Source organism: Nannospalax galili, unplaced genomic scaffold (genome assembly GCF_000622305.1).
Source record: "Nannospalax galili isolate Female #2095 unplaced genomic scaffold, S.galili_v1.0 scaffold453, whole genome shotgun sequence".
Taxonomy (NCBI): domain Eukaryota; kingdom Metazoa; phylum Chordata; class Mammalia; order Rodentia; family Spalacidae; genus Nannospalax; species Nannospalax galili.
In genome coordinates, this window is record NW_008334081.1 from 2,765,484 (window position 1) to 2,789,834 (window position 24,351).

At 49.6% G+C, this 24,351-nt stretch overlaps 2 protein-coding genes across 4 annotated transcripts in view; one reads left to right on the forward strand and one right to left on the reverse strand.

Moving 5' to 3' along the window:
- Positions 1–488: 488 nt before the first annotated feature.
- On the forward strand, positions 489–14,752 carry Bok (BCL2 family apoptosis regulator BOK). Of its 2 annotated transcripts, none has more exons than XM_008829157.3 (5): positions 489–842; positions 1,320–1,571; positions 3,998–4,126; positions 13,120–13,283; positions 13,980–14,752. In XM_008829157.3, exons 1-5 carry the CDS (start codon positions 794–796, stop codon positions 14,103–14,105), a joined length of 720 nt encoding a protein of 239 aa, XP_008827379.1. In that variant the 5' UTR covers positions 489–793; the 3' UTR covers positions 14,106–14,752. The 2 variants fall into 2 exon arrangements, with proteins under 2 accessions (XP_008827379.1, XP_008827380.1); XM_008829158.3 differs by having other exon boundaries at positions 492–750.
- Positions 14,753–23,591: 8,839 nt separating this feature from the next.
- Positions 23,592–24,351, reverse strand: part of Thap4 (THAP domain containing 4) — a 51,172-nt gene continuing 50,412 nt past the window's right edge. The window contains exon 6 of one of the 2 annotated variants that reach the window (XM_008829159.3): positions 23,592–23,901. In XM_008829159.3, coding sequence (XP_008827381.1) covers positions 23,782–23,901 — 120 coding nt within the window. In that variant the 3' untranslated portion in view covers positions 23,592–23,781. The remainder of the gene's footprint in view (positions 23,902–24,351) is intronic. The other variant, XM_008829160.3, reaches the window with a different exon arrangement.

Sequence of the window (24,351 nt, forward strand, 5' to 3'; positions counted from 1 at the left end):
ACAAGACTGTCTCTCGTCTGTCTCTGTCTCTCTGTCTCTCTCTCTCTCACACACAGACAATAGCATGGAATACTCCAATGAGAAAGAACAAACCACAAAAGATTGATAAATTAGATTCGTTATTAAAAAAAACTCGAGCTCATTAAAAGCAAAACCAGACCAGAGTGGGAGAAGATAATTTGCATTATCCTCAACACAACGCAATCCAAGTCTCCACCACACTCCAAAGGCTTCTGTAAACCAAGGATCCAGGGTCTTCAAAGAATCTCTACGAGTCAACCGGGAAAGTCAGCCAGTTCTAAAATGGAGCCTGGTGCGGCCCGGTGGGTAGGTGTGTAGGTGAGGGAGCTCGGTGCTCTCCCCGCTGTCTGCCGGGACAGCTCCAACCTAGTCTCGTTCGCGCGCAACGGGCGCACCCCGGGAACTCGCGCGGTCCTCCTTAAGCCGGAGGCGTGGGGCAGCTTGCTGCGGCTCCGCCCCCGGGGGTTGCCGTTTCCTTAGAAGGAGAAGCCCTAGGCCTGGCCTCTAGCCCGTGGGGAGTTCGTGGTGCGCCCCGCGCGCCCCTCGCGGCCACCAGCACTTCTGCGAGCGCGGAAAGACTGCGGACCCGCGCTCCGGCTCCTCAGGCCGGCGCCGGGGCGGGGCGCGCACTCGCCGGTTTGAATGGAAGGGTCTAGACCGGCGGAGGCAGCGGCCAGCCAGTCCTGAACCAGGGCTCTCCGCGGCCCGGCGCGCCATGCGGCTGGAGAGGTGAGCCGGGCGGGCGTGGCGCGCGTCCCTGCGATGCCGCGCCATGGGAACGGCGAGGACGGGGACAAACACCCGAGCTGCTGGGTGCTCAGGTGGGTGGCCTCGGAGCCCGGGGGCCGCCGCAGGACCCGGATCCTTTCCTGGGCGCCGACCAGCCGGCCGGGAGGAGCCCGCGGGGTCCCGACTGTTGCCTGGTCGCCGCAGGCTGCGTGGCATTCTCCGCCGCTCCTAAACTCGCCCTGGAGCGCGGACGCCGTGGCCGCCGAGCCTGTTTTCATTTACCCCGCGGTGCTTCCAGCCCTCGACCACCGCAGGGAATGGTGGATTTAATTTGGAATCCCCCCCCCCCCCCACAAAAAGTGACAGTTTTAAAAGGCTTGGGGCGAAAACCAGAACTGGCCCTTTTTGAGGGCGGCGCCCGGCCGACCCCCTTGTGTGCCCTGGGTCTGCGGTGTGGGTGCAACGCGGTGGGGACCACGGTGCCTCGCGCTGCCGGGTCCCCACGCGTGGCGGCGTCCCTTGGCTACCCGACCCGAGGCGGCGGCCCGGCTGAGCGCTGTCTCTTCCAGGTGCGGTGCCCCCCGCCTGCGTGCCAGCCATGGAAGTGTTGCGGCGCTCTTCTGTCTTCGCCGCGGAGATCATGGACGCCTTTGATCGCTCGCCCACCGACAAGGAGCTGGTGGCCCAGGCCAAAGCGCTAGGCCGGGAGTACGTGCACGCGCGGCTTCTTCGCGCCGGCCTCGCGTGGAGCGCGCCCGAGCGCCCATCTCCAGCCCCTGGTGGACGCCTGGCTGAGGTGTGCACGGTGCTACTACGCTTGGGTGAGTGTGGGCCACCACCGGGCTCGTCCCCAGGCCGCCCCTGCTGGGCCTGCCAGCTCTGTCCTAGGATAGGGTTGTCCGGCACTGGCATGATCATCACGCGAACTGGTCCAGCCCCTCTGCTGCTGTGCCTCACCCTCTTTCCCTCTCGGGCAAGGGGGAGGCTTGCGTGGGTGCAGGACAGGCTGCCTGCTTACTGATTCTAATGCCAGGTCCTCCACCCCTAGCCCTGTGCCTCATTAGCCCAGATCTCAGACATTGATTCCCTAAGAAAGCTCTGGAAGAGTAATATTTTAGCAGCTAAACTTTATTGTGACCCTTGTACTCAGCTGGACTCAAAAATCCTTTGTGGGACCACGTGTCCAGATGTTTGTTTTGGAAAATGGGCGTTTCTTTCAGTTGCTGGGGGAGATCCATATACCCCTGCAGTTTCCCTTGAGGGGGAGCCTCCCCAGGGCCTCCTGGGAGGCTATGTGGGGCACTTGTTCCTGGGTTCACACAGTTCAGCAACTCTTTCTAACCCCTCTAAGATCTGGACACGTGAGGGGGAAGGATAGGCAAACCTTGCCCCTTAGTTGACCTCACCACAGTGGTTCTAGGGCCTGGGGCTGTGCTAGGGAACAGGCATAATAGAAATCAAAGAAACCCTGGATGGGTGTGGGGATGAGCTGGTGCTCTGTGCTGGTGGGAGGGAGTCCTATGAGATCTGGCCTCTTGGACCATGAGGTATGTACCCTTGCTGTTTTGTAAGGGGCACTGCATCTTTATACTGTATTGGCCTCAAGGAGGCAGGACTGCGTAGACTTGGCTTGCCCAAGAGTGTGAGAGAGATGAGTCTACTGGGCTTATCCTGGACTCCCAGGAGGGGAGAGCTCTCTAGGTGTATGGAGAGCCTGAGTAAAAGGGGTTTGGAGGTTGGCTAGGCATCTAGCTCCTTGTCTGATGAGCAGAACTCTGAAGTGCAGTGCCCACTCTCTCTTTCCCTGTACCGTGATGATGACCCTGAGGTAGGGACTACCTCAGATGGTGCTCTGAAGAAAGGACATCTTGACCTTCTGAGAGCCCATAGACTACTGGGGTTCAGGAAGGAAGTCCTGTCTTCCCTCTGACTGTCATCTGACCCACCGTGTGTCTGTCCTCTCAGACCTTTCTGTCTACCCTGAGAGGCCTGAACATTCTGGCTTGTAGGGAGGAGAAGGTACTGACCCTCTGAGTCAGGGCCTTTCTCCATCATCCAGCCCAGGCATGTCTGTTCTCTGGGGCTCAGACCCTACCAAACAGATATGGGGATCCCAGAGGGAGAGAACTTGAACCCCAGGATGTTCTTGTTTATGCCTTGTTTGAGGCCCAGTTATGCCTCCCTGACCCCCAGCATGGCCTTGGCCCCTCAGCTAGCTACACACCGGAAGCAGCCCAGCTTGTCTTCCCGAGCAGTCAGTCTCCCGGGGACAGTCTCCAGAGGCCCCCAGGGTCTGTGTTTGGCAACACAGGCCAGCCTTGGGAATTTTCATGTCCCCCCATCCCCTGGCCCTCCCTTTGGTTCTGCTCTGGTTCCAGATCTTAATTAATTAGATGGAGCACAGCTGGCCTCACGGTTGACGTGGTACCCTTATGGTTGGGCCAGGCAGCAATGGAAGCAGCAGCAGCAGCAGCAGCAGCAGCAGCATTATTTCCCTTTTTGCTTTGGCTGGGGAAGTAGCTGGGCTGGGGACACCCAGTCGGAGGTTGTGTGGAATTCCTGGCACCATCTTCCCTGTGTGTGCATGATGCTGCCAAAGGCACTGCAGCCCTGGGGGCAGGTGGGACTGTGGGAGGCATTTTCTTGGCCTGGGTAGGGCTGGGCTATATAGCGCCACATCCAAGCACACCTACTTGGCAGCAAGAGCCCAGGCTGGCATGCAGGCAGCACCAGTGTCCCCCATGGCTCAGTCTCTAAATCATTTCACCAAGTCATCAGCTGACAGTCTTAGGACCTGAGCTAGGATAGTCCTGTGAGGCAGCAGGGGCCTGCCCACCTATGTGGGGTCTTCCTTCCACAGCCTGTCTTCATGTTGGATTCTGCCTGCCTGCCTGGTCCCTCCTGCTGCTCAGCCTGCCTGCCTGCCTGTTGTGAGTCACTGAGCAGGCGCGGCCCACATACCACTGCAGGATTCCCGCCCCGCTGGTCCAGCCAGCTTGCCCCTGAGGATTGGGGGTTTCACAGCACCTTTCAGGGCTCTTTGTTCATAAAGGCATGGGTGAGGGTGTCAAATGATGTCAGTCAAGTAAGGTGAAGAGGTGGGAATCAAACAGGTTAGGTGGAGATCAGGGCTGAGTGAAGAGGGTATCAGCTTAGAAATCAAGTGAGGTCATGTTGGATCAAGTGCAGGGTGGGGTCTCAGCCAGTGGTCCAGTGGGAGGACCTGAACTGCTGTGTGCCCACACAGGGGATGAGCTGGAGCAGATTCGGCCCAGCGTCTACCGGAATGTGGCCCGGCAGCTGCACATCTCTTTGCAATCTGAGCCTGTGGTGACCGATGCGTTCCTGGCTGTCGCAGGCCACATCTTCTCTGCAGGTAGGTTTGGCTCATTCATTCAAGGTACCTTAGGGAGGGAGCTTAGCATTTGTGGATCATTGAGGCCTTTGGAACCCCATGACAGAACCCTATGGGTTCCAAGCCATGGCCCTCACACAAGGCTCTTGGCACCTGGGGCTGGCCTGAACTGTGTAACTGGCTAGGCCTGAAAGAGCTGGCTCAGCCATCAGTGTGTTACGAACTATTACATTTTATTTATTTATTTACTTTGTGTGTGTGTGTGTGTGTATGTGTATGCGTATGTGCTTGTGTGCATACACATGAGCCACAGTACATAGGTGGAGGTCAGAGGACAACTTTCAAGAGTTGGTTCTCTCCTTCCACCATGTGGGTCCTGGGGGTTGAACTCAGGTCTTCAGGCTTGGCGGTAGGCGCCTTTACCCACTGAGCCATCTCTTTGGTCTTGCTGCTGGTCATTCTGAGGTCTGCTGGGCACAGGCCTGCCATGTGGTAGTATTCCAGCATTGGTGGGGGCTCTGTCGCCCTGCAGGGCAGTGGTGTATCCTGGGCTGCCAGTTTGTTGTTGGTGACCAGAGTGCTTAAGCTTTCACAGCATGGTGCTAAATCCTCATAGGGCATATCCAAGAGGAGTCAACTGTGTGTGGGTAGTTTCGGGCATCTTGGGAGATTTGGGATATATCTGTCTCCATGCCCATGACCACACTCACTGGTAGCTCTCCCAGGTACCTCCATCTTTGCCTCAGAAGCAAGTGATAGGCAGGCCCACCTGCTGCCTCCAGCTTCTTCCTCAGGTTTTACTCTTGTTGCTTTTCTGCACACTGTCCGGGGCTCACAGGAGGCTCCCTCTTCCTGTCCTGTTTCCTCAGAACCCCACTAGACACCTTGTTGTTTACAAAGTGTGTGATCTATGCCTGTTTCATGTGGTCTCTGTCTGGGAGGGAGGCACCGCCAGGCTCAGGAGCATCACATGACAGATCAGGGTCAGCTAGTGCAGCTCCTGTCCTGGAAAACATAATGGCAGGGACCTGGGCTGTGGGAAACAGGTGGGCATGTGGGCAGTGGAATGGGAGAGGTGGGGAGGGCTGTGGCATGGAGGTGGGGAGATAGTGCACCAGGAGCTGGTGGGCAAGTTCTAGCCTCTCCCTTGAGGGTAGCCTGCAGGCACCTGGTGGAGGAGACAGTATGTGGGGCACAGGAAGGAAGCCAGCAGCCACCCTTGTCCTCCCTGAGGCTTTCCTGCTAAGCCAGCAGTGGTGGGTGGCCCCTGGGTGTCTGTCTCCAAGCTGTCAGACAGGCTGGTTTATGAGCCATGGATGGGCTGGATTTATAAGGAACTTTTACTTAAGAGACTGTAGCTCTGGCCTGCTGACAGCTACTGTGAGGCCAGGAGAGGGGCTGGGGCTTTGGGTAGTGATGGGTGTGAGCTAGGGAGAGGGGCCACCCCATGTCTACCTAGCCCTGCCTGGTGCAGGTCCAGCTTGAACACGGAGACAGCCCAGAGAGGCACTGGTTCTGGAAGATCCTCTGAGGGAACTCTCTGGGTTGGGGAGGTTGGGAGGCTGTGGGGATTCAAGGTAGTCAGTCATATCTCACTGGGGACTAGGTAGCACAAGTGAACTTCACAAACAAGCACATGAGGTGTTCAACATCATCAGTTGTTACGTGTGCCAGAGTGGCTTCATATCTACCTAGGTTGGCCAGATTTGAAATCAGGAAACCGTGGTGTTGGTGAGGACATGGGAAACTCAGCCTTCACTCACGGCTGGTGGGAAAGTGAAGGGCAGCCACTTGGAAAGCTGCCTAACAGTTCCTCAAATGTTGAAGCATGGTGTTTGCATACCACCTGCCAGATCTACTTCTAGGTATATGCTCGTAAGAAATAAAACACACCCCCAGAGAAACTGGCCCACGGATGTTCCCAGCATTACTTAGATATCTGAAAGGTAGAGACAGCCCATTTGTCCATCAGTTGATTGACATACATGTGGAACCATCCTCAGTTGTGAAGGGGAGCTGGGCCATGTAGTGCAGATGAGTCCCAGGAACACTGCTACAGGAAATGTTCCCGACACAAAGTGCAGTGTGCTATGATTCCCTTTGTGTGGATGTGCAGTTTACATAAACCTATAGCAACAAAAGCATGTTAGTTGCTAGGGGCTTTGGGGAATCAGAAAATGACTTCCAGGGGGTATGAGGTTTTTCCTGGAGAGGTGATAAAAATGTTCTGGTGTTAGATAGTTGCTCAAGTTTGTGGATATACTAGATGTAGTAACCTATTTTATTTTATTTTTTTGGTCTTTTTGAGACAGGGTCTCCCTGTAGCCCCAGCTGTCCTGGAACTCACTCTGTAGACCAGGCTGGCCTTGAACTCACAGAGATCCGCCTGCCTCTGCCTCCTGAGTGCTGGGATTAAAGACATGTGCCATTACATCCAGCTAGTAACCTAATTTTAAAAAGATTAATCTTATGGTGATGGGATTTGTTTTTTGTTTTTGTTTTGGTCTTTTTGAGACAGGGTTTCCCTGTAGTCCCAGCTGGCCTGGAACTCACTATGAAGACCAAGGCTGGCCTCAAACTCAGAGATCCGCCTACCTCTGTCTGCTGAGTGCTAGGACTAAAGGTGTGCACCACCGCGCCTGGCATAGTGATGGAATTATATCTCAATAAGAAAGAACCATAGGAAGGGCTGGAGAGATGGCTCAGCAGTTACGAGCACTGGCTGCTCTTGCAGAGGATCTGGGTTTAGTTCCTAGCACCCACATAGCATCAGCTAACAGTTGTCAACTCCAGTTCCAGGGGATCCAACACCCTCTTCTGGCCTCTATGGGCATTGTACACAATGGTGCACTTACATGCAGGCAAAGCATGCACTTTAAAAAAAAAAAAAAAGAAACATAGATGAGCCCCAAGGGAAGCAGGAGTTTCCTCAAGGCCTACCCTGGACACCCTCCCCCCCAGCCACCCCTGCTGGGAACATAGCCATTCCTTGGAGCACACTGTTCTTTTTTTTTTTTTTTTTTTTGAAAATCCTAACTAGTTTATTGGGTTTGCTAACAGAACATAGGGGGGGGGTTTACTTACAGAAGAGGAGATTGAACTCAGATTGTCAGGTTTGGTGGCAAGCCCCTTACCCGCTAAGTCATCTTATACTTTCTTCTTTTCTTTTTTTTTTAAACTTAAAAAAAATTATTTAATTTTTAAAATTTTATCTGTATGCATGTATTGCCTGCATGTAGGTAAGTGCACCCACGTCATACAATGCCCATGGAGGTCAGAAGAGGCTGTTAGTTATGGACAGAGTTATGGGACTGGAGTTATGGACAGTTGTTAGCTGCCATGTAGGTGCTGGGATTCGAACCTGGGTCTTCTGCAAGAACAATCAGTGTTATTAACCACTGAGCCATCTCTCCACTCCCTTCTTTTTTTATGGGGCTTTTTGCTACTCTAACATTCCCCCATGGTGGTTTGAATGAAAATGTCCCCCATAGGCTCCAAGTATTTGGACATTTTGTCCCAAGAGGGTGGCACTGTTTTGGGAGGTCTTAGAAGGTATGTGGCTATCCTAGAGGAAGCACATCACTGGGGGGGGCTTAGAGAGTTCTTAAGCCTTGCCAGATCTCCAGTTGCTTGCTTGCTTCCTGTGCCTGCGTGATGATGTGAGAATTTAGCTTCTGCTGATACTGCTCCAGCCACCTCCAGCCACCATGCCTCCCTGTGTAATTCCCCTGGAACTGTAAGCTCAAACACACTCTTCCTTCTATAAATTGCTTTGGTCAGTGTTTTTATCACAGCAGCAGAAAAGTGACTAATACACCCCCTCTGAAGAGGTAACCCTAAAATCTTTTAAGGATTAGATAAAAGCTTCCAAATACTTGAGACATTTTTGGCTTTTGGAAGGGAGAATGTTGCTAAGAGGCCCGAGGACATTTTGACTTTTAGCCAAGACACTGGCTACTTTTCTTTGGGGGTCTTTTTTTGGGGGGGTCTTTTTGAGACAGGGTTTCCCTGTAGCCTCAGCTGGCCTGGAATTCACTATGTAGACCAGGCTGGCCTCGAACTCACAGAGATCCACCTGCTTCTGCCTCCCAAGGGCTGGGATTAAAGGCGTGCACCACCACGCCTGGCACCTACCTCCTATTCTTACCACACCATGGAGCACACTGTTCTTTAACAGGACACTAAGCTTCTCAGTCCACGTGATGACCTCAGAGTGAGGCATTCTGCAGGTGACACAGATGGCATGCACTCAGCACTGATGCCAGACCTATCCTCCCTATTAACCCTTCATCATACCAATGGCACAACTAGGAACAGAGCAGCCCGTGAGGATGCAGCATCTGGGCATGGCCACAGGGCCCTGTGACCCTGTGACCTTGAGCAGTGCCCTTTTGGACCAGGGTGCTCAGCAGGCAGAGGACTAGAGCTATGCCAGATACATATGTGTCCCAGCAGTGACAAGGGTGCTGTTGAAGTCAGGTGATTTCAGACTTGGATTTGTTTTGAAAGAGATGGAAAGTAACAGCCATGGGCAAGTTGAAACCAGGAGTGATGTCTGATTTTTGGCTCCCCTCCCCCTGATTTCCTTTTATTAAGGTGACATTCATATACTATATATTTAATACACTTAACCATTTAAAAATGTATGATTTGGTGGCATTTAGAACATTCAGAGTGCTGTGCAGTCACCATCTGTCTAGGTGTCCAGAGTTCTTCATCACCCCAAGGACACTGTGCCCATCAGCAGTTGCCCCTTGTTTTCCACCCCTAGCCCCTGGCAACCACTGATCTAATTTCTGTTTCTGTGGATTTGCTGTTCTGGACATTTCCTATAGGTGGGCTTCATGGAATTCGTGCCCTCTTGTGTCTGGTTCCTTTCTCTTGCCATGCTGTGGTATCTGTCAGAATTTCACTCTGGCTTATAGCTAAATTATGTTTTTTGTATGACCCCCACCACAATTTGCTAATGGGCATTTAAGTTGCTTCTTCTTGGCTATTGTGAATGGTGTGTAGGGAACATCTGGGTGCTGATCATGCTTTGGAAAGAGGTGATTTTAGCTGCTGGGTAAAGGTGGGTTCAGGAAAGTTTTATGGTCTGCTTCTTAGGTTAACCTCCCGTAAGGTCCATGGTATGTGCTTTTCATGTATTGCCAAACACCCTTCAGCTGTTTTCCCCAGCAAAATTGAGAGCAACGGTTACTTGAACCCTTATCTTGTCTCCATAAGGGTTTGTGTGTATGTGTGTGCGTGGGGGGGGTAGTTGTGTGTGGGTGCAGGTGCATGTATATAGCCAGAGGTTGATGATAGGTGCCTTCCTCAATAGCTTCTATTTTCTGAGACTCTTGCTGAATTTGGAGGGCACCAACTGACTAGGCTAGCTGGCCAGCAAGCCCCAGAAACCCTCTTAGCTCCATCCTTTCTGCCTACCCTCCCAGTGCCAGGATAACAGGCTCATGCCATCCTGCCCTGCTTTTTACATGGTTTGCTGAGGATCTGAACTCAGGTTCTCATGCTTACACAGTAAGTACTTTACTCTTACATGCTTTGAACATGGTAGATCACAGCCCACATCTTGTTATAATTTGTCTTCCTGTACTGCTAACAAGGGGAAACTTCACTTTTTCAAATGCCTAACGTGTTATTTATACTTTTTCCAAAAATAATTTATTTTTGTTTTACGTGTATGAGTGTATTGCCTCCATGTATGTGAGTGCACCCGTGTTGTGCAATGCCACAGAGGTCAGAAGAGGGCTTTGGATTTCCCTGGAACTGTAGTTAAGGACAGTTCATAGCAGCCATGTGGTGCTGGGAATGGAACCCAGGTCCTCTGCAAGAGCAATCAGTGCTCTTAACCACTGAGCCATCTCTCCAGCCCCTGTACTTTTTTTTTTTTTTTAAATATTACTATTATTTTACGTGTATGAGTGTATGGCCTCCATGTATGTGAGTGCACCCGTGTTGTGCAATGCCACAGAGGTCAGAAGAGGGCTTCAGATTCCCCTGGAACTGGAGTTAAGGACGGTTCTTATCCGCCATGTGGGTGCTGGGATTTGAACCTGGGTCTTCTGCAAGAACAACCAGTGTTCTTAACCGCCAAGTCATCTCTCCAGCCCCTGTACTTTTTTTTTTTTTTTAAATATTACTATTATTTTACGTGTATGAGTGTATTGCCTGCATATATGTGAGTGTACCCATGTCATGCAATGCCTCGGAGGTCAGAAGAGGGCTTCAGATTCCCCTGGAACTGGAGTTAAGGACGGTTCTTATCCGCCATGTGGGTGCTGGGAATTGAACCCAGGTCCTCTGCAAGAGCAGTCAGTGCTCTTAACCACCAAGCCATCTCTCCAGCCCTGTACTCTTCTTTTTTTTTGTTTTTTTAAAGGCAGGCAGGGTCTTGCTGTGTATGTGTAACAGCCTTGGCTCCCTTAATCTCAAGATCCTCTCATAATCCTGATATTGGGATTACAGGAATACTACCATATCTGGCTCTTTTTTTCTAAAAAAGGTTTATTTACTTTTATTTTATATGTATGAGTGTTTTGCCTGCATGTATGTAAGTGAACTACATGTGTGCAGTGCCTGTGAGGATAGAAACGGGTGTCAGAACTGGAGTTATAGATGATTGTTAGCTGCCATATGTGTTCTGGGAACCGAAGCTGGGTCTTCTGGAAGAGCAGTAAGTACTTTTAATACCTGAGCCATCTCTCCATCCCCAAGATTTATTTTATCTTTAATTATGTATATGTGTATGAGAGTGGGTAGGTGTGTGCATGTGTGTTTGGGTGCTTGCCAAGGCCAGAAGAGGGTATTGGATCCCTTGGAGCTAGAGTCTTGGGCAGTTGTGAGCCACCTGATGTGGGTACTGGGAACTGAACTCAGGTCCTCTGTAAGTGCAGTACATGACGCTCTTAACTGCTGAGCCATCTCTCCATCCCCTCTCCTTCCTTTTTGGAGACAAGGTCTTATTTAGTCCATGTTGACTTGGAATTGGCTAAGTAGCTGAAGGTGACCTTGATTGAATTCCTGTCTCTGCCTCAAAAGTGCTGGGATTATATCACCTGGCTCTTTTGGTTATAGAACCCAGGGCTTCATGAATGCTAAGCAAGTGCTCAGTCACTGAGCTGCTACCCAACCCTGTATCTTTTGTGAATCAGCTCTTCCTGTTCCGTTCTCCTATTTTTCTTTTTTTAAAAAATATTTTTATTTATTTTTAATTTATGTGTATGATGCTTGCATGTATGTGAGTGCACCCATGTTGTGCAATGCCACGGAGGTCAGAAGAGGGCGTTGAATTCCCCTGGAACTGGAGTTAAGGATGGTTCATAGCTGCCATGTGGATGCTGGGAATCGAACCCAGGTCCTCTGCAAGAGCAATCAGTGCTCTTAACTGCTGAGCCATCTCTTCAGTCCCCTGTTCTCCTATTTTTCAAGTTTTCTTATGTATTTTTTAAAATTAATTTTATTTTATTGAGGTAAGGTCTCATTATATAGTCTAGGCTGGCCCAAAACTTGTTATGTAGCTCAGGCTGGCTTCAAAATCACAAGCCTCCACCTTAGACTGTGGAAGTCAGGGTAGAAAGGTTTCTTTTAGCCTGACGTGGTGGCACACACCTTTAATCCCAGCACTTGGGAGGCAGAGGCAGGTGGATCTCTGTGAGTTTAAGGCCAGCCTGGTCTACATAGCAAGCTCCAGGCTGGCTAGGGCTATAGGGAGACCCTGTCTCAAACAAGAGGGGCTGGAGAGATGGCTCAGTGGTTAAGAACACTGACTGTTCTTGCAGAAGACCCGGGTTTGAATCCCAGCACCCATATGGCAGCTAACAACTGTCCGTAACTCCAGTTTCAGGGGCTCTGACAGCCTCTTCGGTCCTCCGGGGCATTGCAGTGACATGGGTGCACTTACCTACATGCAGGCAATACACACATACACATAAAAATAATAAATAAAGCCGGGCATGGTGGTGCACGCCTGTAGTCCCAGCACTTGGGAGGCAGAGGCAGGTGGATCTCTGTGAGTTCAAGGCCAGCCTGGTCTACATAGTGAGTTCCAGGACAGCTGGGGTTACAGGGAGACCCTGTCTCAAAAAGACCAAAAAAAAAAGTTTCTTTTAGCTCATCGATTTACAAAATTTCTGTGTTTTCCCCATTTCCATGTGTGTATGTGTTTTTATGTGCATATATATTTTGTATATATGTGGGCATATGTGTGTGTGTGTCCATGTAGAGGGCCAAGATAGGTCTCTCAGTCAAACCCAGAACTCACCAATGTGACTAGTCTTGCTAGCCAGCTTGCTCTGGTAATCTGTCTCCCCTGTCTGAAGCTGGCATTGAGAGTGGGCTGCCACATGCACCCAGCATTTGCATGGGTCCCAGGAATCTGACTTTGGTTCCTCATGCTTGCTTGGCAGGCACTTTAATCCCTGGAGCCACCTTCTCCCCAACCCCCACATTTATTTGTTTAGGGACTGTGTGCAGTCCTTCCCCATGCTGTTCATTTTACTTCAAGGTCTTAATTCTGCTTCCTTCCCAGTAGGTCAGAAGTCTGGGCAAGATTCTTCCTGTGGGCCTTGGCTCTTCTATAAAGTTTGGGGACAGGCCCTGTTCTGCTGCCCTGATAGCAAGGTTTAGAGGAGCAGACAAAACAGGGTTGGACATACCCTTGAAGCTGTTCTTGTCCAGCCAGCCCCTCTGTGCTGAGTTGCCTTGCTGTCCCTGTGTCTCTGTGGCCATCTTTGTCACATTTGGGTGAGGCAGGTCTTGTCCTGGGCTTGAGCAGGTATGTAGCAGATCTGGGAGCCTCCGTCTACCCAAGAACTACCTGAAAGGGGTACCAGTATAGCTACCAAGGTGCCCTGTTGGGGTGGGGATCTCAGGGCAGGGGCCCTGCTCCCTTGTCATTGATGGTCACCAGCCGATGGCAGGCAGGAAAGCAGATCAGAAAAGCTCAGCTCTTCATGGGACTCTGTGGCCTGGATGTTGGCCTGAGTCTGATCAGTAACTGTCTCTCTTTACAGGCATCACCTGGGGCAAGGTAGTGTCCCTGTATGCAGTGGCTGCAGGGTTAGCAGTGGACTGTGTGAGGCAGGCTCAGCCTGCCATGGTTCATGCCCTGGTCGACTGCTTGGGGGAATTTGTACGAAAGACCCTGGCAACCTGGCTTCGAAGACGTGGTGGATGGGTGAGTCTGAATAGCAGCAGGGCAATGGGAATGGGGTTGAGAGTGCCAGGAGGGGTAGGATGTGATGAGACCAGGGCGTTAGTGGAGACAGAAGGGTAGAGAGGGAATCTGGGAGTGGGCAAGGGATTTGAGACAGAGAGGTACCTAGGTCCTGTACTGACATGTTCCCTGACCTTGAACTCCTGTCCCCTCTCTCAGCTAAAGAACTTCTGTTCCCAGAAGGTGACTAGCAGAAGGGGTAGCTCCTTGGCTTGGCAGAGGCAGGACTCAGGCCCCTTTATGGGGGGAACCTCAGTACTGCCCAGAGCATCCTCACTTCCTCCTGGGAGCCCCACCTCTCTCCATCCTCAAGAAGCAAAGCCTAGAGGGGTTGGTGTTTGAGTCAGATGCCCCAGTCCATATGCCTGTCTACTTGGGTAGCTAAACCAAAGGTGTTTTGGGGTCCTGGACATGGAGGGTGAGCTTTATCCAAAGGTCTTTGTGTTTTTTTTAAATGGGTGGGTAAGGATACGTGACCTGAGCCCTTTCCCCTTCTGACTCTCAGATGTCCTGCTCAAGTTTTGCTCTAGATAAACCACAAAACTTCTTTCCTCAAGTAACTTTGTGTGCTCCCTCTGTAATTTGGTAGATGTTCTAATACAAAGTGCTGGAGGCCTTGGGTACCTGGCTTTGCTAATTATCTTCTATTCCTCCCAGACCGATGTCCTCAAGTGTGTGGTCAGCACGGACCCTGGCCTGAGCTCCCACTGGCTTGTGGCCACACTCTGCAGTTTTGGCCGCTTCCTGAAGGCTGCTTTCTTTGTGCTGTTGCCGGAGAGATGAGTTTCCCACTGAGGCAGGGGCCACTCTCAGGACCCCTGGGCTCAACTCAAGGAGCCCAAAGCACTTGGAAAACATCCCCCTATCCAAGCTGGGACCACCCAGCCCCCAGGGCCCAACCCCAAATCCTGTTCCTTTGTGTATCCTGGTCTCTGGGAAGGGTGAGTAGAGAAGGCTGTCTCTGAGCCTAAAGCAAGCCTCAGTATCTGCTGTAGCCCTTGTCCTGGAACTCCTGCCAGAAAGTCAGGGTCAGTGCCAGGCCCTAGAGGATGGGACCTGGGAACACTTTCACTTGATGTCCCAAGTCCCCACCCAGGAAGGGGCCTTCCTAGGACATGAGCTGGCCTCGGTCCTTGTGGGCATCAGGCCCTGTACATTTGATCTGTAGGTGACTCTAGCCGAACCAGGAGGAGCCAGGGGCCCTTAGTGGCCCTACACAGGGCAGAAGGTACCTATGCAGTTGCTTAGGCCATCTCTAGAGGGAGAAGGTATCCCTGATCCATGATGGTCCCTTTGTGACAGGGATCAAGGGTATGAGGCTTCAGGCCAACTCATCTGACAGTGTACAGTAGATCTTGTGAATGAGAAGGCTGGCCTACACAAGTTGCATCCAATAAAGTTTCACCCAGTGGAGGGTGAACAAAACCCCATCTCTGCTTTCTTTGTGCCTGTCATGATTGCTAGATGTGCCCAACGGGCCTTCAAAAGCTCAGACTCTGGGGAAGCCCAGCTCCTCAGGATGTCCTAGAAACTTCCCCTCCGCATTGGTGCCCAGTTATCCAGGCACATCTGAGTGACCTGGAGTTCCAGATAGCCCTGTGCTGCTCAAGGTGTGTGCTGGCTGAGTATACCCTGTCCTTCTATAGCTCCTGGGCCTACCCTTTGATTTGACATAGCTTAGCAGCCTGCTCCCTGCCAGGCTCTATGCTGTGTGCCAGGTAGAGGAAGATCCTGTAGAAAGCAGCCATGGAACCATGTGCCGTTCACATTCCCTACATGGGCAGAAAGGCGAGAAACTCTTTATTTTAGGCCAAGTCACTTTGGTATGCTCAGTGGCCCACTTCAAAAATTTTAAGAGATAGGGCTGGAGAGATGGCTCAGCTGTTAAGAACACTGGCTGCTCTTGCAGAGGACCTCCCTTCAGTAACCAGCACCACATGGTGGCTAACAACTACCTGTAATTCCCAGTTCCAGGGGATCTAATACCCTCTTTTTGGCTCTGTGGGCACTGCACACACATGGTACACTCACATGTAGGCAAAACACTCAGACATGAAATTTAAAAACCTCATAAAACAAGAGGTATGGGAGGTTGGTCTGGTGATGGGTGGGGGGAGGTTCTGAGATTGGTTCTCCAGTCTGTTTAGATTTTTTGTTTGTTTGTTTGTTTGTTTTAGACAGGGTCTCCCTGTTGCTCCAGCTGGCCTGGAACTTACCACATGTGTAGACCAGGCTGGCTTCGAAATCACAGAAATCTGCCTGCCTCTGCCTCCCAAGTGCTGGGACTAAAGGTATGTGCCACCACACCCTGCTCAGCCTGGTTAGATTTAAAGGAGCTATGGCCTGTCTGCAACAGGAAAAAGTTGTGCTAGTCCAAGGTGTGATGTGGCAACAGAGATACTCAAAATATAGGCTCCTAATTAACTGTAGATAAGACCAGGTTCTGGTGAGCTGACATTATGCAAATGAAGGAGTTCCATAAAATGCCTGGGTGCTGTGAATTACACTGAACAGAAAGGAGAAAGAAAACAAATGCAGGGCTTTGAGTCCCCAGCCCAAGCATCCCGTGAAAGCCCCGAGTTATATCTGCCCCAAGAGAGACCCCATCTCCTTCAGCAACAGGTTCAACTCTTGGTTCTTCAAGGCTCTCCTGTTAAAAGGAGGGCAGGAGTAAATCCCGAGTTGGAATGGAGTTGTGTGGAAGGCTCTGAGGAAGCTGGGGATATTGGGCCGAATGAGAGGTCCTAGCCCACAGAAGCAGCCTCACTGCCTGGGCAGGACTCCCTGCTTCCTGATGCGGACCTTTTCCTTGAGGCTGATCTACACCCTCAGGATAGTGCTGGAAACCCAGCTGCTTAGCCTTGGTTTCTCTTGCTGCACTACAGGATTGGGCCTGAGAACTCTGAGGTCTAGCCTTGCCTGGCTTCCTGATGAGGCAAGAGTTCCCAAGACTTCACTTAAGGCCCCTCACAGCCTGCATGCCACACATGCCTGTGACCACTTCCAGGCCCTGCTGCCCTTGTGGTTCCTCCCTTCCTGTGAACCTGCCGTGCTCCCAGCTCCAGAAGCTGTGGAGAGGAGATCCCAGAGGCCTCTTGGTGGCTGCGTGGAGTCTGACTCATGGTGGACACCTATGTGAGACCACCTGACATTGTCTGGTGGACAGCAGGTGGAGGGAAGGGGGGAGGAGGGAAAAAGCATTGCTGGTGTGTGGGTGGTCTTGCTTTCTTAGGCTTCTGTTCTTGGATCAAATCCTCTGGTTTATTTCCAACACAAGAAAGTAAATTTTTCAACACTCAGAACTCAGAAAAGCACAGGGCTTAAAGTGGCACAGAGATCAGTATGCACATTTAGTTAGAAGAAGACACAATGGAGAGATGAAACACTCCAACAACAAAAGGATAAAAGTCGGAGACATAAATGGAGTAAGAGTGGGCAAGACTATATGAGGAAAGCTCTAAAAACAACTTGAAGTGAAGGCATTCAGGTAGATCCGAACAGAAGCCTGAGTGAGAAAATGTCTGAGAAGACAGCATTCCACATGGGCATTCCTGAACCTGATACAGGCTTTATAAATCAGGCTGTTCTTCCCCCAAATCAAAACAAGCTGGAGAGAGAGAGAGACCAACACACACACACACACCACACACACCACATGCACACACCACATGCACACACCACATGCACACACACACCACACACACACACACACACACACACACACACACAAAATAAGGGCCAACAAGATGGCTCAGCCAGTAAAGGCACCTGTCACCAACCCTGCAATTGATTTGAGTTTGATCCTCAGGACTCATGTTGTCCTCTGACCTCCATATACGTGCCATGGCACACAGACACACACCCCCCACACACACACACACACACACACACACACACACACACACACACACACACACAGTAGGGGTGTGGGGATAGAGACAGAAATAGCCAGGAGCCACACCCCAGTGAGGAGAAATTAGAGCAAATAGTCCTACCTGCTTCCAACCACATGGCACTAGTATGGATGGAAGGTTGGGATCCAGGACTGTGGATGACCCAGAATCAGACCCCAGTATCTAGAGAAAAAGGTGTCATCGATTCCTGGGGAAAGACGGGCAGAATTACCAAGACCAATAGCCTGTGAAACAGAAGCCTGTGTAGAACACAGTACCAGAGAGAGAAAAAGTGAATTCTTTTGTAACTGGGGAGTCAGCAATTTAGAATATGATTCTAAATCTAAGCATAATAAAGACAAAATACATAGTGGAACAAAATGCTGGTAATATTTAACATTCTCAAGCATGTTGGTATTAAGAGTGCTGTGGGGTGGGAGACAGGGAGCAGGATGTGGGTGTGGGCTTTCCTTTAGGGTGATGAAAGTATGGGAAGTAGATGATGGCTGCATAGCCTACCAAATGACACTGAGTTGTATGGTTAAAATGTTGAGTTTTGTGTCCGGTGTGGTGGTGCACGCCTTTAGTGCACTCGGGAGGCAGAGGCAGAGGCAGGCTGATCTCTGTGAGTTCGAGGCCAGTCTGGTCTACATAGTGAGTTCTAGGCCAGCTGGGGCTACAGGGAGACGCTGCCTCAAAAAGAAAAAAAAAAAAAAAAAAAAAAGTTGAATTTTGTGTTGCATGCATTTTACCTTAACAAAATCTTGTAACTTAAAACCAAAAAGATTAGGATTAATATTCCTAATTCAAGACAGTTTGTGAGCTGTGAGTCAAGAAGGAAAACAAAATATAAGAGAAATCCAAATTCTAACCCATTGCCCACCTAGTATTGGCCCAAATCCAGGTTTATCCACAGTCTCCACTGTCTTCGGGAGTGGGTACCTTGTCCAAGCTCTTGGGGTGCAGAGCCCATGGAGGAAGGGTCAAACCTAAAGAGGTCCTTTGGTTAGCAATTCCATTTCTAGAAATCAATCCTGAAGACACACTGGAAAATATCCAAAATGACACGAGGCTTCATGTGCCATTATTTGATGAGTAAAAGGCTAAATGACCCAAGTGCTGGTGTTAGGGAGCTGCTGGGAAGTGCACTATGGGAAACGTGGTGAGCTGTGCCTTTGGGAACAGATGTTCCCTGTTTGAGAGTCCTGACGACAAAACCACTCAAGTGATTTGCATGTGCAGAATGAACTTAAGGAACCACTAATTCCTAGAAATAAAACAGCTGAACTCATATACCACGTTGGTGCCATAGCACAGACAAAAATATTTAATATATTTTAACTCTATGTGGTCTTTTTTTTTTTTTTTTTTTGAGAGAGAGAGAGAGGGTCCCCCTGTAGCCCCAGCTGGCCTGGAACTCACCATATAGATCAGGATACCCTCAATCTCACAGACACCTTGCCTGCCTCAGCCTCTACAGTACTAGGATTAAAGGCATGTACCACCAGGTCCAGTTTAACTTTGTCTTCAATAGGTAAAGTATATTAAGACTAGCAAAAGATCAAACTTTAATCAGCAGTCTTACTGTTAATAACTATTTTGAAATAATTGTATCCTATAGAATAACACAAGCAGTATTAAAGTTTTAATGAGTGACAGTTTAATCAAAGAATATAAATAAAAAGCAGAATCGGAAACTGTTAGATCACAGATCCTTAGCTCTTCTCTCCCTCAGAAATCAGCCACACCCCTCTGCAGTGTCTGTCCTTGGGTGGAGTTGGTAAGAAAGCATGTTGTGATCTTGCAGCTAGCTCTTCTCACAGAGCTGTGTTCTTCCTTTCCCTCCCTCTCTGCTGGCAGGCCTGTCCCCTTCTACCCCCAACTGCCCAGACCCAAGATGACCTTGAATTAAAGCCAACGTTTGTCTGAACCTTCCTGACTTCTAACTACCTCACTCCACCAACCCCACCCCTGAAAACCTGTTAGAAAGAGCAAGACCCTCTCTTGTTCTTTAGCTTTAAAGAGAACTCAAGGGTCTGTCATCTTGAGACCCTTGCATTGTCTATATCACAATGCTGTAATTTTACAGATCCTTCTGAACTGAGGGCTTTTCCCTTCAGGACTCTTGTCATGTATGTGTGATAGGTACCTTTCCCTAATGAAGATCTTTCTCAGATGTGAAGACTCATTCTCATCTGCAGGCTGTAACCCTCCTGACAAGCTCATCTGAAAGGCAGTTTCATCTTGGCTTCCTTTTCTTAAGTTAAAAAAAAAAATTTAATTTCTTGGGGCTGGAGAGATGGCTCAGAACACTGGTTGGTCTTGCAGAAGACCCAGGTTCAAATCCCAGCACCCACATGACAGCTAACAACTGTCTGTAACTCTAGTTCCAGGGGATCTGACAGCCTCTTCTGACCTCTGCAGGTATTGCATGACGGGTGCACTTACCTACATGCAGGCATAACACTCATACACATAAAATAAAAATAATAAGGGGCTGGAGAGATGGCTCAGCAGTTAAGAACATTGGCTGTTCTTGCTGAAGGCCTGGGTTCAAATCCCAGCACCCACATGGCAGCTAACAACTGTTTGTAACTCCAGTTCCAGGGAATCCGACAGCCTCTCTGTCCTCCGTGGGCATTGCACGACACAGATACACTTGCATACATGCAGGCAATACATTCATACATGTAAAATAAAAAATATTAAAAATATTTTTTAAAAATTAAGTTTTAAAAAATATTTTATTTTAGCAAGTAAAAGTGCTTCCTGCCAAGCCTGACAACCTGAGTTCAATTCCCAGAGCCCACATAGCGGAAGAAGAGAACCATTCCTGTAAGTTGTCTTCTGACCTCCACTGAGGTGCCATGGTGTGTACACCCCACACAAACACACAAAATAAGTAAATGCAATAAAAAAAATTGTTTTAAGTTTCACAACATGGAACTCACTGTGTAGACCAGGCTGGCCTTGAACTCGCAGAGATCCACCTGCCTCTGCCTCCGAAGTGCTGGGATTAAAGGTGTGCACCACCACGCCTGGCTTATTTTTTTATTTATGAGTATTGCCTGCATGTAGGTAGGTGCACCTGTGTCAGAAGAGGGCATCAAATCCCCTGAAACTAGAGTTAACGGATGGTGGTTAGCCACCACGTAGGTGCTAGGAAGCAAACCTGGGTCCTCTGCAAGAGCAGCCAGTGCCCTTAATTGCTGAGCCAACTCTCCAGCACCCCTATTAAAGTTTTATTTGTGTGTGTGTGTGTGTGTGTGTGTGTGTGCCTGAAGGAATATTGAAACCTCTGGAATTGAGTTACAAGAGGTTGTGAGCTGCCTGACATGAGTGCTGGGAACCAAACTTCAGTTCTCTGAAACAGTAGCAAGCTCTCTTAACCCCTGAGCCATCTCTACAGCACCTCATCTGTTTCCTATGAACCTGTTAACTGCAAGAGAACCATCAATATGAACTCATTATATATAATTTGTGTTCATGTGTGCGCAGTTACACAGCTCTGTGTGTGTATGTGTGAGAGAGAGACGCACACAGAAGCCAGAAGTTGATGCTGTGTGTCTTCCTCAGTTGCTCTCCACCTTATTTTTTGAGACAAGACCTCTTGCTGAATGTGGAGCTCAATGATTTGGCTAGACCAACTACAGCAAGCCCCAGGGGTCCTTCTGTCTCAGCCTTCCCAGCTCTGGGATTATAGTTCTATGCTGCTATGCCCATTTTTTACACACAGGTGCTAGAGACTGAACTCATGTCATGTTTATGTGACAAGTGTACCAGCTGAACTATTCCCCAGCCCCACATACTTTTAAATGTACATGTCCTATGCTGATGAGGTTAGGGAGGAGGGTGTGTAAGTCAGCTTTCTCATCTTTGTGACAGAATACTTGATAAAATGTTACTCATTATTTTGCACAGGAGAAGGAGCAGCTCCCATCATGATGGGTAGTAAGCAGAATAAGGGGATGCTGGAGATCCAGGCCAAGATGTAGGCCCCCAAGGACACATCCCTGACCTACTTCTTCCAGTGAGGTCCATGGTCTACCTTTTACCACATTAAGATCCACTGAGGGATTAATCCATTGATTAGGTCAGTGCTCTCATGATCTAATAGTGTCTGGAGACACCCTCACGGACACAGCCAGGTGTGTGCTTCACTAATCTCTTAGGCATTTCTTAACCCAGTCAAGCTCATGTTAAGATGAATTGTTTAGCCAGGTGTGGTGGCATATGCCTTGAATCCCAGCACTCGGAAGGTGAAGAGGTGGATGGATCTCTTGAGTTCAAGGCCTGGTCTACAGAGTGAGTTCCAGGCCAGCTACAGGGAGACCCTGCCTCAAAAAAGACAAAAAGATTTGTCATTGGGGGTTATGGGCTCTGTTATGTGACTGCATGTCTCAGAGAAAATACAAAATGGTCTCTTGAGGCTGGGGATGTGGCTCAGTTGGTAGAATGCTTACCTAGCATACAAGAAGCCCTGGGTTTTATCCTTAGCAATGAATAAAAAGTCTTTGTGGCACACACTTATAATCTCAGCACTTGGGAGGTAGAGGCAGGTAGATCAGGAGTTCAGTGTTGTTCTTGGCTACACAGTGATTTGAGGTCAGTTTAGGCTACACACGACTTTATCAAAAGGCCATGGAAAGGCCTGGAGGAGTGGCCAGCATAGGAGCTGTGTCCAGGCCTTGGTCTTTATTCCCACCCACCAGAAAGATCTAGGGCTCTGGGACCTGGCTGGACTTGGGTCTGGGGCAGGCAGGCCTCCAAGGTTTACAGAGCAAAGGATCCTCTGGCTTCCAGGGGATAATTTGAGTACCTGCCATCTGTCAAAGTAAAAGCAGCACTTGCTTGAAATAATGTAGAGCTCACAAGCGTTGGGCCAAAGGCAGGAGTTGGAAGGCCAGGGGAGCAGGGGTATTGTGAGGGATGCTTCCTGGGCAGGGTGTCCCTGGATATTGCAGGGCACCCCTCACCCTAAAGCCTGTAACCAAGGAGAAAGCACTAGGAGCTTAGGTGGGCTTTGTGGATTGGGTGGTCAATTCAGCCAATGGATGAAGGAGCTTCTGAGAGAATCCCAGCCACTCAAAGCAGGAGATAAGACAAGACAGCCACATCACAGTCCTCATGGAGGTCACACACATAGAACAGCAAGTGAAAGTCTGATTGGAAACCGGCAACAAACAGGCCAAGATGAAGGCAGGATGGGCTGGTGGGGCTTGACCCGGAGTCCTGGGTCCTACACTAAAAAACAAAAAACAAAACGGGCCTGGTCCCCATCAAGCATGCCCAAAAGTAAGGCCCAGCCATGAGTTCCTTATGTGCTATAACTTGAAGAACCGAGCTCTCCTGGAGTGCTTCCAGCCAGAACTTAGGTCCACCTTCTAGACCACAGGATGGAGAAACTGGGATACAGGGTAAGTAACAGGCCTCTGTGGCACCCTAGACTCTTTCAGTTCATGTGGCCTGTGGTCCCTGAGATACCAGCCCAGGCATTGACATCAATTGTGACCCTCTGAGGGCTGGACACCAGTCCTGGGTTGTCCTCTGAGCTCTGAGGTACTGGCCACTGTAGCCTAGTGATGCCTTTTGTTCCTGAGCCCCAGAGGCTACAGCTGTTCCAGTGGATGCATATCTCTGGCAACCTGAACATTCTGATCCTGTTTCCCAGTACTGGGTAACCCTGTCTCTGCAAACTGGGTGAGGCCTCCCCTAAAATGGTGCATTAAGAAAGTTTCACCGGGCTTGGAGAGATGGCTCAGCAGTTGAGAGCACTGACAGAGGACCGAGGTTCGATTCCCAGTACCCACATGGCAGCTAACAACTGTCTGTAACTCCAGTTCCAGGGGATCCGACACCTTCTTCTGACCTCCTGGGGCATCGCAGGATATGGGTGCACTTACACACATGTAGGTAATACACTCATACACATTAAAAATAAATATTAAAGAAAAAAGGAGAGGTTTCACCAGGACTGTTAGTGTATACCTATAATCTCAGCACTTGGGGGGCTGAGGCAGGAGGATCTTAATTTCAAAGCTAGGCTAAGCTGAGCTCTCTCTCTCTCTCTCTCACTCTCTCTCTCTCTCTCTCTCTCTCTCTCTCTCTCTCTCTCTCACACACACACACACACACAACTCAGCAGAATGTTAGGGGACACAGTCGATAGTACAGTGCTTGCACAGCCCAAGTTGGAGCCCTAGTACTGCGAACAGCAGAAACAAAACCTGCAGAAGCGGGGGAGGGGGAGAGAAGAAAAGAGGGACAGAGAGAAGGGGAGGAAGAGGCAGTGAGAAAGATCCTTTTTTAATATCTTAAGTGAAAGACTTTGGAAAACAAAGCAGCAGGTAAAAAAAATGTACAGTCTACACAGTGATAATATTCAAAATCCTCAGCCATAAAAATAAAGGCCTTTTATTTGGTTTTTCGCCATTACAAGAACATCTGGACAATACTCTTGTGCCAACACAGTGTACTGCACACCATGTCTGCGCAGAACCTCCGCTAAACTGGGGGGCTGGATGTACGAGCCAGGCCCCTCCCCAGGCTCTGGGAGATGTTCCAGGTTATGGGGTCACCTTCTTGTAGGTGACATGAAGATGCTGAGTCATTGGCTGTGTAGTGGTTGCCATGGAGACGGTCTGTTCAAGTTTGCCTTCAGAATTCAGCCTGAATTTTCGGGTAATCTGAGCGGAGAAGAAAACAGAGCACTTAAGTTTTATCTTCAAAATATTCAACAAAAGTTGGGCATGGTGAAGCATGCCTTTAATCCCAGCACTCAGAAGGCTGAGACTGGAGGACTCCCTCAAGTTCTAGGCCAGTCAGATAATGAGTTGCAAGCCAGCCTGGGCTATGTGGCAAGGCACTGTCTCAAAAAAAAAAAAAGAAAAGAAAAGAAAAGAAAAGAAAGAGGTCTATTTAAGGGCTGAGGCTATGGCCCATTTGGAAGAGTGCTTGTTCAGCATGTATGAAGTCCTGGGTTTGATCTCCATCCCTGCATAAAGTGGACGTGGTGATCCTAGCAACCCATGTCAGTCTGCTCCCAGCAGCCTGGAACTCTATCTAGCTTTGCATCCACAGGCACAAACTCACACACACAATATATACATAATTAAAAGAAATAATAAAAATTGAAA